This window comes from Telopea speciosissima, chromosome 3, assembly GCF_018873765.1.
Source record: "Telopea speciosissima isolate NSW1024214 ecotype Mountain lineage chromosome 3, Tspe_v1, whole genome shotgun sequence".
In the NCBI taxonomy this organism is placed as follows: domain Eukaryota; kingdom Viridiplantae; phylum Streptophyta; class Magnoliopsida; order Proteales; family Proteaceae; genus Telopea; species Telopea speciosissima.
The window spans coordinates 69755297-69772206 of record NC_057918.1 but is presented as its reverse complement, the minus strand read 5'-3'; the positions used below and the strand labels follow the sequence as shown (position 1 = coordinate 69772206).

At 37.6% G+C, this 16910-nt stretch overlaps 1 protein-coding gene across 1 annotated transcript; it reads left to right on the top strand.

Annotated features, from left to right (window-relative positions):
- Window positions 1-1641: 1641 nt before the first annotated feature.
- LOC122656030 (beta-glucosidase 18-like) lies at window positions 1642-12369 on the top strand. Its single transcript, XM_043850456.1, has 12 exons — window positions 1642-1773; window positions 1959-2025; window positions 7799-7857; window positions 9611-9686; window positions 9777-9851; window positions 9974-10061; window positions 10487-10739; window positions 10900-11015; window positions 11278-11533; window positions 11665-11767; window positions 11903-12011; window positions 12104-12369. Exons 1-12 carry the CDS (start codon window positions 1642-1644, stop codon window positions 12321-12323), a joined length of 1554 nt encoding a protein of 517 aa, XP_043706391.1. The 3' UTR covers window positions 12324-12369.
- The last annotated feature ends 4541 nt before the right edge of the window (window positions 12370-16910 follow it).

Genomic DNA, 16910 nt, shown 5'->3' with positions numbered 1-16910 from the left:
TTGGCTCGATGTCGAGGTAGGCTCGAACTGAGTTGCTTACAAGATCTTCATTGCTAGATATTTTTTTTCTTCTATTGTTCTAACATGTATCTTTCCATTTATGATTATAACTGGTTCTTTAGTATCTTTACTATAACAATTTATTTTGCCTGGTTGCACATCAATCAGGTGATTTTCCAATCTGCTAAGCCAAATCTAGCGACTATTCTGCGCCATATTAAAGAATGGATCCTTGATTTAGATATTTATCTTTCATTAAGTTTAGGTACGTTTAATCATGAAATTGACTTTTTAGTCTTTATCAAAAAGTCTCCAAAAGCCATTGAGAGGTCTCCTTTCATCCATTGTTTACATTGTGGTCCTGACCGTCCAACAAACTAGATTCCTCGGTTGTCCCAAAACAAGTGTTTCTTTTTTTCGATGAAAAGAAAAATGTACAAGTGGGAGGGATTACACTCCTTCCATAGACTGCTTTAAGGGTTAGGGATTTTAACATAAAAAGAAGATTGTCATTATCAGAATATTTAAACATCGAGGTAGAGAAGTTGGTAGTGATATTCGCTAATTCTAGATTTCTTTGATGTTGATATTGGAGTGTTAGTATATCTCCAGACTCCAACCTTGTATCAATTCATTGAGTTCTGCTTCCATGCGTTGGCAATCTTGACGGACATTGACTACTCTATTATTTTTTTTGAAAAATTACACGATTAGCCAATAATGCGTTTGAATTAACAAAACTAGTCACCCAAATCAAGAATGCGTATTACCAATCTAACCAAAACAATGCTCACGGTAGGTAGAGCTTTGGTAACAAACATTCTCCTCCTGCTTCATATTTTCTTTATTTATTTTGGGGAGTTTTCTGTCAGATCCCGTCGACAGATCCGGTAGTCCTTCCTACAGCTTGAAGACACCGAAGAATGATTCGAAGGTGGAGATCTGCAACTCGCCGGAATATTGTACAGGTGAAAAGGGTAATCAGAGGTTTTAGAACGGATCAGAGGCCAAACATACAAGGGCATGGTAAGGGTAAACACTGTTTTGGTTAGATTTGTAAATACTTATTCTTGTTTTGCGTAAATTTGTTGAAATAAAAATGGCATGGTTAGTTTTGTGAACTCAAACCCATTATTGGCTAATCAATGAGTAATTTATTATTCTAGATGCAAGCGCTGCTTTTTTAATATTAATATAAATCCCACTTGGAGTCTCCAATTGTTTGGTTTCTCACCTTTCCATGGTTTCTTCATCTGTGTGAGGCAGAAGCCATTGTTTGTAATGATTCCTTGATTTAATGAAATGTCTTTCTATTAAAAAAAATAAATATATATATATATATATATATATATCAAGGGAAATGCGATTTACAAAGTTTTCTGTCCAGAAATGCGATCTACACCAGCACTTCCATGTGTCTATCTCTCTCCTCCAAACAAGGGGACAGAAGTATCTTTTTACATAGAAAGAGAGATAGACTCATGGGAGTGTTGGCCTGGACCACACTCCTAAACAGAGATCCTATATATAAATCCCACCCACCAACTCTTTATATGGTGCTGGGGCCGACCCTCATCAATAAATAGTACACACATTCCCCTCTTCAATGATTAGGAAGGAAGGAGAGAGAGAGAGAGAGATATGGAGGAAAAAGCAACAGTAGTGGGAATAGTAGTTCTGTTTCTGCAACTGGTATCTTCCATTAATTGTATCTTGGATCGCAGTCAATTCCCTGAAACATTTCTATTTGGTACTGCAACTTCTGCATACCAGGTAATATTTATTTATTTTATTAATTAATTATTGTTATTACATATTGCAAATTAATTTCTTTCATTATCTTCTGCTCTTTCCATTAATCCATATTCATAAACAGTCTAGAATTTTGACCTACTTTTTGTTCTTTCTCATAATTTTTTTTCTTTCTTTATTTGTTTCTATTTTCATTATCTACACAGGTTGAAGGTGCCTACATAGCGGATAACAAAAGCCTCAGCAATTGGGATGTATTCACCAAAATACCAGGTATTTTATATATATATATTTTTTTGTTTTGATAAGAATCAAACTAATTTACCAACCTTAATTAGCTTCTTAAGCCATTTTATACGGGAGAGTTTTGATTAGCGAGGAGAAGGAGCTAGGTTTTGATTAGCGAGGAGAGGAGCTAGCTAGCTTGCTTGGGAGAATTTTATTAAAAATGGGAAAAATGATCCATATGCTGCTCATATGGGATCTTCCCTCCTTTGTCAAACATAAACATAGACGTGGGCCTAGGTGTGGTGTGGTGTGTGTGTGTTTTTATTTTATCTTATCTGGGGATGTACGTTCGTGCTGTTATTTATTTATCTATTTATTTTAAGTGGGTGGTGAGTCCGGATCAGGTCCCCATGTGGTTGACCATGGAGATAGATTCCAAATTCGAGGGTAATTATTCTGTCATTTCAGTATAATACGTTTTTTCTTTTGGTATAAGTAAAATCCTGTCATTTCACATATATATTTAAAAAACATGTAAGACAATGACAATTCTTGAAAATGATATAGTAATACATTTATTTTTTCAAATTATTTTGAGATCTCTTTTTTACCCCTAACTAAAAGAATTTTTAAGAATAAGACAAGGGACAATCAAAAGAAGATTAAATTTTCTAAGGGAGAAAGAACTCTACTTGGTTGCGTAGGTGGAGCATTTTCCATACCGACAGATTGCAAACCAACTGATTCGGATCATTCATTAAGGACCCATGATATAATTAAGGTAATAACAAAATAAAATTAAATAAGTATTCCAATACTGTTGTTTTTACAGGTTAACGGTTAAAATGATTGAGGTTTACCAAAAAAAACTTGCAACAATTAAGGTAGGTTTCTCCTAAATCCATGGACTTAATCTCTCTCTCTCTCAAGGTTTACCAAAAAAACTTGCTACAATTAAGGTAAGTTTCTCCTAAATCTATGGACTCTCTCTCTCTCTCTCATCCCTACGAATCTTCATCTTCTTCTTCAAGTCAATACCATTCCCTTCCCTACAAACTTATCTCACTAATTCCCTGTTAATTAACTCCCCAGTCCCCACCCCTTCCCTACAAATTTATTGTTAGAACACGCAAGGGTTTTGTCAAACCCGAATCCGTTTCCATACAGATCTCTAGAACACGATTGAATCAAAATAAACACGGAAAGCAAGGTGTACCTGGCACCCACGTATGCCGATGAAGAACAAATAAGAACGTCTCCATAAGCAGCATCGATCTGTCAGAGAATGAATGCAATCCGTGATGGAGATCTTCTGCCGCCTCCTAAACTCTCTCACAGCTCATTTTCTTGTGGAGAAAAGAGAAAAGAGAATAATGACTGCATGGACCCCTCATCAGTTGTATTTATAATACTCCCCAAACCCTAACCCACTTCCACAATGGGCCAGGCCAGTCTGGTCCATCTCAATAAAATAGTAGCAGCCACATTAGCCCTTGTATTTCTTGATCCTCATCCATGATAGGCTCGATAATTAATTAAGCCTACATTCATCGCATTTCGGGAAAATCCTAACAATCTCCTACTTAGGCTAGATTAATTATAAGGTCATCATTATCAGATGTGGCCATGAGATCTCAATACAACAATAATGCTACTAAACCTTGATCAAGTTAACAAATATATCGATGTCGAGCAACAGCAGAGAATACACCTCAACATACGGCATATCACTTTCTATCAGCTACAAACAAGGATCTACTTACCAACATGAACCGCCTTGAGATAATTTTGTACAAGGAATGTCGTACACGTCTGTGATCACATAAATATCGTCATCATTCCTTGTGGATCCTCAAACGTATCATGAGCATCGTACGACTCATGGATTACCTTTGAACATCGTCATGATTCGTTGGTAATCGAATGACTTGGTTTATCACCAATCGAACATCCATGGCTAGAACTAGCCGAACGACTTGGCTCGTCGCCAATCGAACATCCTTAGACCAAAATGGCCTGCAACACATCAATCATATGCATGCATGCAAATGCTATTCATCACATCAAGCAGAAGCATCATTATCGAAACGAAATATATATTAAGTCCTCCCACTCAACAAGCATATCAACAAAATAGGAAGAACTCTCAATCCACAAATAGAACAATCATGTAAAGAAGAACTCCCACTGATCAAGAGAATCGAGCAAACGAAGTCGATCAAGTTTGAAATAAAGATTCAAACCACATATCTCGGTACAAAGTAATAAAAAACCGTCAAACTATTCGAACCGATTACTTTTTTTTTTGTTCTCATTCAAGTTATCATTCCCAAGATTCTTACTCTTCTTGTGCATAATTAGATATCAATTCCTTCAAGGGTATAATCGTAGTTTATTAAGTGCATCAATTTCTTCAATATGTTCTTCGTGATTTATTCTCGCTCATTCATTCCTTTCATTATTCCTTGTTTTGTTTTAGTGTTTGGCTTCATCTTTTCATATTAATGATGCATTTTCAATCCATGCCACCGAAGTAGCTTCCATCAAATGGCTCAAGGCCGATTATACCCTATAGGTTACAAATTATTTTTAAAACAATCTTTCATCGTTACAATTCTTATTGATGGATTATTCGTTCATGGTTCATTATGCTCGTTGGTAAACCGTCAGTTACTATAATTATTTACTTATTATTTCATCTACCATAATAAGTTATTATTCGTCATTCGTCAACAGCATAATTTTCATCGACATATAGAAGCAAAACATCATAATATTAAGGTTTTTATATCACACAAATCAGCATGTTCTTTACCCATCGCGTATCCATTCATTACTTAAACATACTACAACATATTATCACAAAATCAGTGGTTCCAAACATTTATCATCAACACATCAGACACATAGTTATATGCAATCAAGATGATAAATATCAATCAACAATACTTCTTTACAACAACATTGCATTCTTGCCCTTTCGGGTCAAAGGTACACGTCTTTATCGTACCGGTACACGTCTTTATTGTACCGTAAATACCGTGAGATAGCAACAACTTTCGAAAATCTCCCTCCACCTTTGGGTGATAGAGAAACCCCTAGGTTATGCACCTCAATAATAATTTATCGCACTGCAATTATCGCAAGATGTCGATGACTTTCAGAAATTTTCCTCCACTTTTGGGCAGTAAGAGAACCCCTAGGCCACGCATCCCAAATCTTTGAGTATACTATCTTTGGATGGACACACTGCCTTTCCGTGAAGAGATCAGTAGTTTTCAGAAATCCCAGCACCTTTGGGCAACTGGAACCCTTAGACCACTATCCTTCAAATCCATATGCATATCACCTCGTCAAACTTTGGCAACATCGTCTTTGGACTAATGTCATCTATTCCGCTGCCTTGACAGAACCATAAAAGGATTCAATGGACCACTTTGGTGGATCACCATTTTACCCTCTCATAATTCCTCAACTAGATATGCAACAATATATTGTGGAAGTAATACATCGATCGTCCATAATGTGTTGTGACATGCATATTTATCGTCACAGCGGCAATGGTCAACCCAATATAGTCCAAATATGCTCAAAACAGCATAATCATCCAAAACAGGTCCCTGGAATTATTAAACGTCCCAAAACTAGGTACCAATGGGTAGATTTTGTAATTACGAATGAAACAAAACCAACCGGAACCCAATCGGATGCTCCACTCGCCCATACGTCACTCGAAGGTGACACAATCGTCATTGACAAGTCCCATAAAGATAACAAAATGTCGGCCTTGAAAATTGAAGTAAAATGGGGCATCCTAGAATAGAATCCAATCAAAACGACGTTCCAAAACATGAATGACAGCTTCTGGAACAATTAAAAACGTTCCAAACAGTCAATTTTGTTCCCAAAACAACTGGAAAACGCAAAAAACCACCAAAACCATAGTCTCTGTTTATCCAAAGTATGCCGAATTGCATATCAAAACGAAGAGCACGAAAAAACAGACACATCAGAAAAAACCGTGTCTCAAAATTCATCTAAACGAACCCACACGGTCCATTTGAAGTTTTTTTTTTTTTTTATCATTTTCCCCTTTTTTTTGTTTTTGTTTTTGTTAAAGGTCGAACCAAACCGGTTTAACTGAAGCGAACCAAATCGGGCCGGACTAAACCCGATTCACCTGAACCGGGTCGTCGGTTCAGCTAGAAGGGTTACCAAGTCAAAATCCGGGTCGAAAAAATGGGTCGCACTAGGTCGTATATCCTGGTCGGGTCAAACGTGATCCGCAAGGAACAGGGCTGACGTCAGCATCGCTATAGGAGGTTTTTTTTTTTTTTTTTTCTTCAACTGCCATTGGCACGTGGATCTCACTAGCTGCTTCGGCCGGCGAGTCCGGCCGCCAGCGGTGACGATCCACACGTCGCCATGATCGTCTCTCCGAGACCTTCGCACCCATATAAAAATATTCAACTTTCGTCAGTGAAAAATTCTGGCAGCAGCCAAAACGTGCGATTTCGCCAATATCCGACCAAAAACCCTATTTCCACTGTCAAAACTCGATCCAGGTTCATAATCAATCGATCCTAGGTCCGTATGGTCAACTTTGATACCACTTGTTAGAACACGCAAGGGTTTTGTCAAACCCGAATCCGTCCCCATACAGATCTCTAGAATACGATTGAATCAAAATAAATAAGAAAAACAAGGTGTACCTGGCACCCACGTATGCTGATGAAGAACAAATAAGAACGCTTCCATAAGCAGCATCGATCTGTCAGAGAATGAATGCAATCCGCGATGGGGATCTTTTGTCGCATCCGTAACTCTCCCACAGCTCCCTTTCTTGTGGAGAAAAGAGAAAAGAGAATAATGACTACAGGGACCCCTCATCAGTTGTATTTATAATACTCCCCAAACTCTAACACACTTCCACAATGGGCCAGGCCGGTCCGGTCCATCTCAATAAAATAGTAGCAGCCACGTCAGCCTTTGTATTTCTTGATCCCCATCAATGATTGACCCGATAATTAATTAAGCCCACACTCATCGTATTTCGGGGATATCCTAACATTTATCCCTCCCATTCCCATTCGAACCAAGATATAATATAACCCATCATATCATTTCCATTTTTCATAATTCTCATTTACTGCCAAAACTCTGTAACTCTGTGATCAATAATAGCTTTATTAACATCTAATATCATTTTGAAATTGCAAGTTATAAACCAAGAAATGATTAGCAAGAAAGCCGCCGGTGGGAATGACTTGAGGAAGAAGAAGAAGATAATGATGAAGGTACATACGGGATAAGAGAAAGAGATGTCAAAGTTAAGAGAATATTGCCTTAATTGTAGCAAGTTTTTTTTTTTTTTTAGTAAACCCTAATCATATTAATCGTTAACCTGTAAAAACAGTATTAGGATACTTATTTAATTTAATTTTTATTTTGTTATTATCTTAATTATACCAAGGGTCCTTAATGAATGATCCCAATCAAATGGTTTGAAGTTCATCGGTATGAAAAATGCGCCACCTACACAACCAAGTAGAGTTCTTTCTCCCATTTTCTAAATACACCTATAGAGGTTTCATTCAATAGTCTCTTTATTTAAATAAATAGAGTAAATAACCATTACTAAGAAAATATTAGGGGAAGAGAACGCTACCTGGGCGGGTGCGGTGTTGTGCCCCTGCACCAACATACAAGAGTGAGCAAAATGACCGCTGCACCCCCAAGAATTTTCCCCTTTTAATGAGGGTATGGAGGTCATTTTCAAAAGTTGACTGAAATTAAATTATTTGTTTTGTTTTTCCAGGGAATATCCAAGATGGAAGTAATGGAGATATTGCTGCTGATCACTACCATCGTTTCATGGTACCCCTCCACTTTTACTTCATGCAAAGTACATTATTATTTTGTTTCAACCAAAAAAAAAATTGTTATTATGTTGAGGCTCTATTTGTTTCCAAGAAAAAAAAAACTGAATAAAAGGAAAATTTTGAAGTCCAATCCTAATTGAAACATTTGTAGTCCTCTAAAAGTATATTAAATCGTTTTTATGGTTACTCCCATATCATTTGAAAAAATTCGGATGGGTTGTCTCTTTTGAATCTCATGTTTCACCAAATGAACTCTATTGTCTATTGACAATCTTTAAATGATTGGAGATGACTTCATTGGTGATGATCTTGCTTAGTAAAGTACCTTGGAAAAGGAAAATGAGTATTTTTCTTGGATGGCAAAAAAAACACAAAGCTAAAAGACAGAATAAGTAGTATCATTTGTAACAATCCAAGAGTAAATTACTGAGATTTCTTTGACTTCCATAAGCATATAATCTTTTTTTTGGTAATAAACTGGATTATTTATAAAAAACTGAGGGGCATGCAGCCGGGGAATTACATAACTCCCTAAGCCACGGAGTGGCAATAGGCCAATCTGTCGTACAGTGCATTGATAGAGCCTTCCTAGCTAAAGAATCCACTATAGAGTTGGATTCTCTTGGTACATAGACAAAGCTACAAGAAAGGGGATAAGAGGCTAAATGCATGATATCCATGATAACTGGGTGAATATCCAGGGGTGGGGAACGAGTGAGATCGTTGATACAAGAGATAACCTCCTTGTTGTCTGACTCGATAATAAGATGGTTCACTGCAAGAGCGAGTCCCTCTAATAGGCCAAAACGAACTGCAAGCGCCTCCCCCACCAGGATATCCCTGAAAGTATCCTCGACGGATTTGGCAAGAAGGGGTAACCCCTGAGCATATAATCAAATCAAGCATAATATGAGCAAAAGCAATAATGCTTGCCTCCCCTCTCGACTTGAAATCTGCAAGAACTTTAGGCTGTGTTTGGTATACATTCTAAGAAATCATACCAAACACAGCTTTAGTCTTTCACCCATGAACTTCAACATATTGACCCACTATTTATTCACTGTTTTTTTTTTTTTTTTGTCATCTCATCTTCTCAACCTCAAGATTTTGGGGGTCCTAGGGACCTCATCCCCTGAAATCTCAACTCTAAATTGTGGTTAAAGAGAATGAACTATACAACTATGCTTTAAAAGCGTTTGAAACCATATAATGTACTTTTTGAAAATAAGGCAATTTTTGGTATGATGTCTTGTAATGCATTATCAACTTAGAATGCATACCAAACCCAACATAAATATGATTGCATAAATGATGATAAAATGTCATTTGAAGGAGAAAAGGTGCATGAAGATCTAAATAAAAATTAAAACTTTGTTTGGAAAGGTAAATAACGAAACATCCTCTTAAACAAATGTGAATATTTTCTTTGTTTTTTATTCTAGATCATGTTGGAACCTATTTATTTACCTTTTTCTTTTTCTTTTCTCTTTTTTCCGCACAATGTTTCTTAAAAGAATGGTGATTCAGAACAGATGTGTATGGACGCAATAAACATTTACATGATTAGATCATGTGGATGAAGCTGTCAATGGGATTCCAACCTAACAGAGGAAAGCCTAGATCATCACCTGCCCACACCATTTAAAGTATTTTGGTTTCTTCAAACAATTGAGTCAGTTTAAACTTCCATTTGTCCCAAATGGGGTCTTTTTACCTTTTTCTAATGATAACAACACCTAATCAAATAGGAAGATGTGGAGCTAATGCATTCACTTGGAGTTAATTCCTACAGATTCTCCATTTCATGGCCAAGAGTCCTCCCAAGTAAGTTGGTATAGTAGTTCTTTTGTTTCTTCTTCTTCTTCTTCTAGTTATAAATGAAGTTAGACAATTAAAATCAATATGCAACACCAGGTGGTAGATTTGGAAAGATTAATCCCGCTGGAATTGAATTCTACAACAAGCTCATAAATGCCCTGGTACACAAAGGTAATCAATCATATGCAGTTATTCATACAACCAAGCTTTGTATTATTATCCATTCTTTTGTTGTTTTGTTGGAGCTAAAAGTGGTAATGAGTTCTACTAACCTTTTCCTATTATCGATCCAGGAATACAACCATTTGTTACATTGTTACAATATGATATTCCTCAAGAACTTGAAGACCGATATGGATCATGGTTGAGTCCCCAAATACAGTAAGTTTTTTTATATTATTTTTCCCTTGTTCTGGAATGTCTACTTAATTAATGTTGTAATTTCAAGAAAACTATAACAAGCTCGAACTAGTTGAAGATACAAACAAATTCAGACTTTTGTTGTTAGTGTTTGTGATTGCTTAATAAGCTTGGGTACCTATTAATTAGCTGCCTAGCATTAAACTTTTCTAGCCCAACAAATGAAATTAGGGAGAGGGAGCAGAACCATATAACTAGAACTCTTGTTTCATACATCAAGATTACATATTTTATGAAATGGATTTGATTGATAAGAAAGAAAGAGCTATCTTCATCCAAATCTCCACCTTAAAACATAAGAGTAAATGAAAGCATTGATAAAGCTTTATAGAATTCAACTCAAAATTTGTAATATATAAAACAACTTGTCTTTCTTTTGAGTGCAGGGAAGACTTTGGATATTTTGCAGATGTGTGTTTCAAAGCTTTTGGAGATAGAGTGAAGTATTGGATGACCATAAATGAGCCAAATTTGATGGTGTTTTTAGGTTACTTCAACGGGCAATTCCCACCCCATCGTTGTTCCAAAACGTTTGGTGATTGTCAATTGGGAGACTCTAAAACAGAACCATACATTGCAGCACACAATGTAATATTATCACATGCAACAGCTGTTGACATCTATAGAAAAAAATATCAGGTAGTTCTTGATTTGCTGGATTAATGTTTGGGCTTCAAAATCACAAAATCCTTTTGAAAGTTATTTAAAATTCTGATTCACTTTGCTACTTCAGGGAATATATTGAAATAAAACTCTTGTGAGTTATTTAACTTATCTTTGCTACCTGTCAATATCATAGGTTGAACAAGGGGGTATGATTGGGATTGTGATGAACACCTACTGGTACGAACCACTTAGAAACCTTCCAGCAGACCGATTGGCAGTTCAAAAAGCTCTTTCATTTTTTGTTGGATGGTAATCAATTCACACAAGTTTATTATTGTTATTATTTTTACAAGACTATTTCAGTACATTATTGTGACACTGTCTATACGAACACTTACTAATCAGAATTTTACCATAAATAGTTTCACTCTCTATGTTTTAGAAAAATTTGTTCTGACAAGGACAATGGAAATTGTCCTTTTAAATAATTTTTGTATCTCACTCCACCACATATGTTTGTTGTTCATGATTGTTTTTCTCCAATGTTTTTCTTCAATTTTGATTTCTACAGGTTCTTGGATCCCATTATCTATGGTGAATACCCTCCTGAGATGCAGAGACACTTGGGTTTGAGGTTACCAAAGTTTTCATTAGAAGAAAAAAAGAAACTAGAGAACAAGATCGATTTTATTGGAATCAATCATTATACAACTGTTTATGTCAAGGACTGCATGTTCTCTCAATGTGAATATGATACAAGTCAGTGGTTATGGGATGCCAATATAATCCTCACAGGGGAAAGGAATGGGATCCCTATTGGTGTTCCGGTAAGAACTAAAGAACAACTTTCTCATGTCTACAGCAATTACTTTGACATTAGGAAGCATTCTTGAATCATGACACTTGAAAAATAACTGGTTCATATGACCTTGTGAAACATGTATTTTCTCTTCATAAGACAGCAATGCCTCACTGGCACGTGGTTCCTTATGGCCTCGAGAAGATCGTCAGCTACTTGAAAGAAAGATACAACAACACCCCAATGTTCATCACAGAAAATGGTATGAAACATTTGAATAGTTATGCTGTATACAAAACAGTTAAAATCAAATAGTTAATGATCAATGACCTCTTTGAAAGTACATTTCTTTTTTATTCCAAGTACATAGACATGAGTGCAATATTTTTGTGCATAGGATACCCACAAGGGAGTAATCCTAATGTTTCTATTGAAGACTTGCTTGATGATTCAAGAAGAGTAGAATACCTGAGCAACTACCTGGATTTCTTGACAGTAGCTATGAGGTATTTGGATTATTCTTCTGCCATTTTTCACTTGAGTATTTCCTATAAATGGTATGCGTCTTGTGCTCACATGAGTCCATATTCTTTCATAGGCACGGAGCTGATGTAAGGGGGTATTTCATATGGTCCCTTCTCGATAATTTTGAATGGAATTTTGGGTATACAATGCGGTTTGGGCTTTATCATGTGGACTTCAATACATTAGAGAGAACGCCTAAATTATCAGCAGAGTGGTACAAACAGTTTCTAACTGGACCAAAGACATTGAAAGAAAAGGGCAGCGAGACAGAAGTGTGGAACGTACGTTACTGATTGAGGCATCCAAAGTAACATCAGCCTTTGACCTTTAGTAAATAGTTTACTGGGTCTGACTATTGTGATAATCAAGAATGTCTTAAAACATGGCTGCATTGTTCAATGTCTCATCTCACCATTAAGGAATACTAGTGATTTTAAATTGCCACCACTTGCAACCTCCCTTAGTTGATGTGGCAATTAGGCCACATCAGCCAACAATTTGGTCTTGAATTTCGATTTAGCCACCTCTTTAAGAAGTTCTTGGAAGGAGCATTTTGCTACAACTAATCTAAGATAGAAGGGTTGACCTTTATAAGAACCTTCAAATGGGCATTTTCTTTTCCTCGATTCTAGCTCATCAGCTCTTGTTGATTCTTCAGTTGCATCTCCCTGACTGGTTGATTGAAAGGAGCGGCAGAATCTGTGTCCCCCAGCAGTGATGAAAAGGGCTTCTGTTTTGCCTGTTATTAATTCGACTCACCGTTAATGACTCGAAATCCATTTGCAGCAGAGTAAGAATTAAACTAGGGGAAAACACAAAATCCAAAATACCTGAACTGGTTTAGCCGATATGGGAGTCTTATTAAGCTTCCGATCAAGGAAGTCAGAGAAAGATATGCGTGACTCTCGCCTCGACGGCTTGCATTCCAAACCTCTAGTGGAGTCCTTGGAACTGATTTGATTCACGAGGCTACTTCCGCCACTGCAGGGTCTGGGGAGGGTCAAAATGTGCGTAACCTTACCCCGCTTTTGCAGAGAGATTGTTTTTCGACTTGAACCCACAACCATTAATGGAGCAACCTTACCGTTTGTGTGAAATAAGCCCTTCAACAGAAGATATGCCATTTGGTGGAAATTTCTATGGAAACTCAAGTTACACCTCAATTTCAAGGGTTTTTCTGGAGAGTGTTGAATGAAGGATTTCCTTGTTGATCAATAATAGCTCAATGGGCATCTGACGAGGAGATATGTGTCTTGTGTAATCAATGACCTGAATCTGTAATTGACCTTTTTCATCAATGTGATTTCTCACCGAAAGAGTCTAGGCTGGGGGAGGGCCAGGGGGGCATTGAGACTTCGTAGGATTCAGATCCTCTGCGGCGCGGGCTGCCCCAACGGCAGTGCTGCACAGACATAGGGCCATGCGTAATGATCATCTTACCCCTGCCCGAGCGCCTTTCTTGGGTCGGGGTAAGGCGGTCATTGTGCGGTCCTTGTATCTGTGCAACACGGGGCTGTTAGGGCAGCGCGCCGTAGAGGATCTGGATTGGACTTGGAATGGATACAGATCTTCTACGGCCTCCAGAAAAGCAGCGATTGTCCTACCCGGCTTTCTAGGCAAGACACGTGTAAAGTAACATATCGAATGGCCATTATTGCAATTTTCAAACTTTCTTTGTTAAAAGCGGTTGAAGAGAGGCAACCCAAACTGGACCGGTCAGACAAACCAAACCCGACCTGCCTAGCTCGGTTTGCACACTAAACAAATCCTTTCCCTTTTCAAAACCCAACTCTCTTCTTCCTCTGGCGAACTGAAACCTCTCTTCTTCCTTTGGCGAACCTGAAACCTATCTTCTTCCTCTCGCTTTGTGCTTAGCAGAAATCAGGTTTCTTCTTCACTCACCCAAACCGAGCTTCTTCCTCTGGCGAACCTCGAACCTCTCTTCTTCCTCCCACTTTGTGCGTAGTAGAAATCGGAGGTGGGAAAAAATACCCAGATCCGCATCTGGGAACAATTTGAGTAGCAGAGGTCCAAACATTAGAATTTTAGTTCTAATAGAATTCTATATGGACCTAATTAAATCCCTAAACCAGACTAATTAGAGTTGTGATCTAATAAAGAGGGTCATTAAGTGGTTTTAAGAGTCCTATGTGGACTAGTTATGATGTGGGCATTTGGATTTCTACTAGGACTATGATGAGAGAGGCTCTATAGGAAATACTATATAAAGAGAGCTAGGTCCCCCCTCTAACTCAACACAATTATTATTCTCAACCTGAGTTGAAAGAGTGCATTCTGGAAAGAGAGGGAGATATTCAGTGTTCATCATTCCTATTGTATACGGTATTCTCATCAATTCTGTTCGTTGGGAATAGAGGGGAAGCACCTTGGTTTTTGGTCTTTATCTTCCGCTACGATTATCATCACTATGGATTAGAAATAAGGTTAGTGGTTTTACTCTGATCCTTTATTATTTGTTTCCTTGGGTTCTTAAACGTCCTATGGAGATCCCTGTTTTATGGTTTTTGTCCCTATTTGGAATAAATAAACTAACACCAAACTCTTCTTGGTTCAAGCATCTGGGAAACGACAAACTCGATCTCTCTCTATTTGTATCTGAATAAATGTGAAATTTTGTGGTGATGCACGAGGCACTGGCGACAGTTTCTCAAGTGAAATTTTGTTGAAGTCTCACCGAATTGATAGAGAATCGATCCAACCATTATCGCTTAATGTTTGTTTATTTGAAAGAAGAAGAAGAATTTGAATGTTAGGTAGGCTTGGTCAAGGCTGGCGGTGGCGTCGACGTTGGCTCTCGTCTCCCAATTAGAATTTCCCAAAAATTAATTGGCAACTCTGTTTGATTTCCTCCCCCAAAACTCTCCCTTTTCTTTTCTGGTAATTCTCAATTTCCATTAATGGAGATGCTTCAGCCTATGAAGCATCCTTGAGAGTTTCAGCAAAAAACCAGAATCTTCTTTCCCGTTCTTTCATTGGGTAACTTTCAATTCTCATTGATGGGTGCTTAGATTTTGATGCCTCCTTGAGAGTTTCAGCAAAAAACCCAGAATCTTCTCTCCCTATTTCTTTTTTTTTTTTTTTTAGGTAATTTTCAATTTTCATTGATGGGAACTTCAGCCTTTGAGGCCTCCTTCAGAATTTCAGCAAACCTAGAATCTTCTCTCCCTTTCTTTTTTTGGATAATTTTCAATTCGCATTGATGGGTGCTTCAGTCTTTGAGGCCTCCGTCAGAGTTTCAGCAAACCCAGAATCTTCTCTCCCTTTCTTTGTTTGAGTTTCAGAAAACAATCGGCAAGTAAACATCCCCAATAGCATTAGAAATAAAAAATCAATACCAAAAAGGGAGAAAAAAAAACACTCTAATATCTGAATCCAGTAACCAGTACTGATTCTATTCATGCTTCCCTTAACATCAAAATCACACAAAAGGAATAGAGGAATGGAAATAAAGATTTCGTAAGCTTTTTGAATAATGAATCTTCAGAAATTTATTGTAACAGAATTCTTATGTATTCAATTTAATAGAACTGAATTCCTATAACTCGCCCATGGGGTTCTTCCTCTTAGTTTTGTGGGTATTTACATGTGAAAAAAAATAATGAAATAAAATGGGATAAAACAAAGATTTGAGGAATGAAATGCTAGTTATTCACGTTGTTGGTTCCTTTGCTTGTTCCAGAAGGAGTGACGGTACCCTTGGGAAGAAGATTGAGCACCAATGGACGACCACCATACCTTCCCACCACCTTCTGAGGAGGCGCAACCACCTTTGTCACCGGAGAATTCTTACCGGATTCAATCTGATCACCGAAGTAGAGAAGTTTTACTAGTTCTATGGAAGAAGATAGGTTTCAGGTTTACCAGAGGAAGAAGAGAGAGGCTTCAGTTTGCCAGAGGAAGAAGAGAGTTGGGTTTTGAAAATGGAAAGGGTTTTGTTAGTGTGCAAACAGAGCTGGCCAGGTCGGGTTTGGTTTGTCTGATCGGTCCAGCTTGGGTTACCTCTGAATATTGCAAAAATGGCTATTAGATATATTACTTTACACGTGTCCTACTCAAAAAACCGGGCAGGACGATGGCTACTATTCTAGAGGCCGTAGAAGATCTGAATCCCTCAGTTCCAAGTTGCTTACAGGATCTTCACTAGTAGATATTTGTCTCTTTTTTTGTTGTAGTAGGTTAGGTATCTTTAAATGGGGTGAATCCTCTTTAGTATCTTTTCTATGGCAATTTACTTTGTGTGATTTCAGGGTGAATCCTCATTAATTAGGACCTTTATAAGCCATTAATGAAAAGAGGTTTCCTTTCATCCATTGTTTCACTTTGGGGCGTTAATATATTGTGAGCCTGACCGTCCAACAAATTGGCATCGTTAGTTGTCCTTGTCGGCTTGTCCCACAACTGGGCCAACTCCTTCTATGCATTTGGCGATAGTGATGGACGTTGCCCACTCCATTATTTTTTTAAAAAAATTACAGTATTTGCCCATAATGGATTTAAATTTACAAAATTAACCATGTCATGGTTGTTTCAACCAATTTACCAAAAACAAGAATGTGTATTACCAATCTTAACCAAAACAGTGCTTAGGTAGAGCTCTGGCAACAAACATTCTCCTCCTGCTTTGTACTTTCTTTATTTATTTTGGGGAGCTTTCCGTGAGGTCCCATCGATATATTTGGAATCGTGATCCACTCCAATTCCACATATAGGGGTAGAAATAACCATCTTACCCCCTGCCCGAAAATACTACTCAAGATGGGATCCACTCCCCCCTATAAGAGGAATTGGAGGTGCTCGTGAATTGGAGGTGATAATTGTTCACATATTCGGCAATCCTTCCTTCCAGCTTGAAGACACCG

Excerpts from the sequence above, each read along its gene's own strand:
- LOC122656030 (XM_043850456.1), top strand. The coding sequence starts at position 1,642 with ATGGAGGAAAAAGCAACAGTAGTGGGAATAGTAGTTCTGTTTCTGCAA. Across the intron at positions 7,858-9,610 it reads ATCACTACCATCGTTTCATG|GAAGATGTGGAGCTAATGCA; the intron begins GTACCCCTCCAC and ends CTAATCAAATAG. Across the intron at positions 11,016-11,277 it reads CTTTCATTTTTTGTTGGATG|GTTCTTGGATCCCATTATCT; the intron begins GTAATCAATTCA and ends TGATTTCTACAG.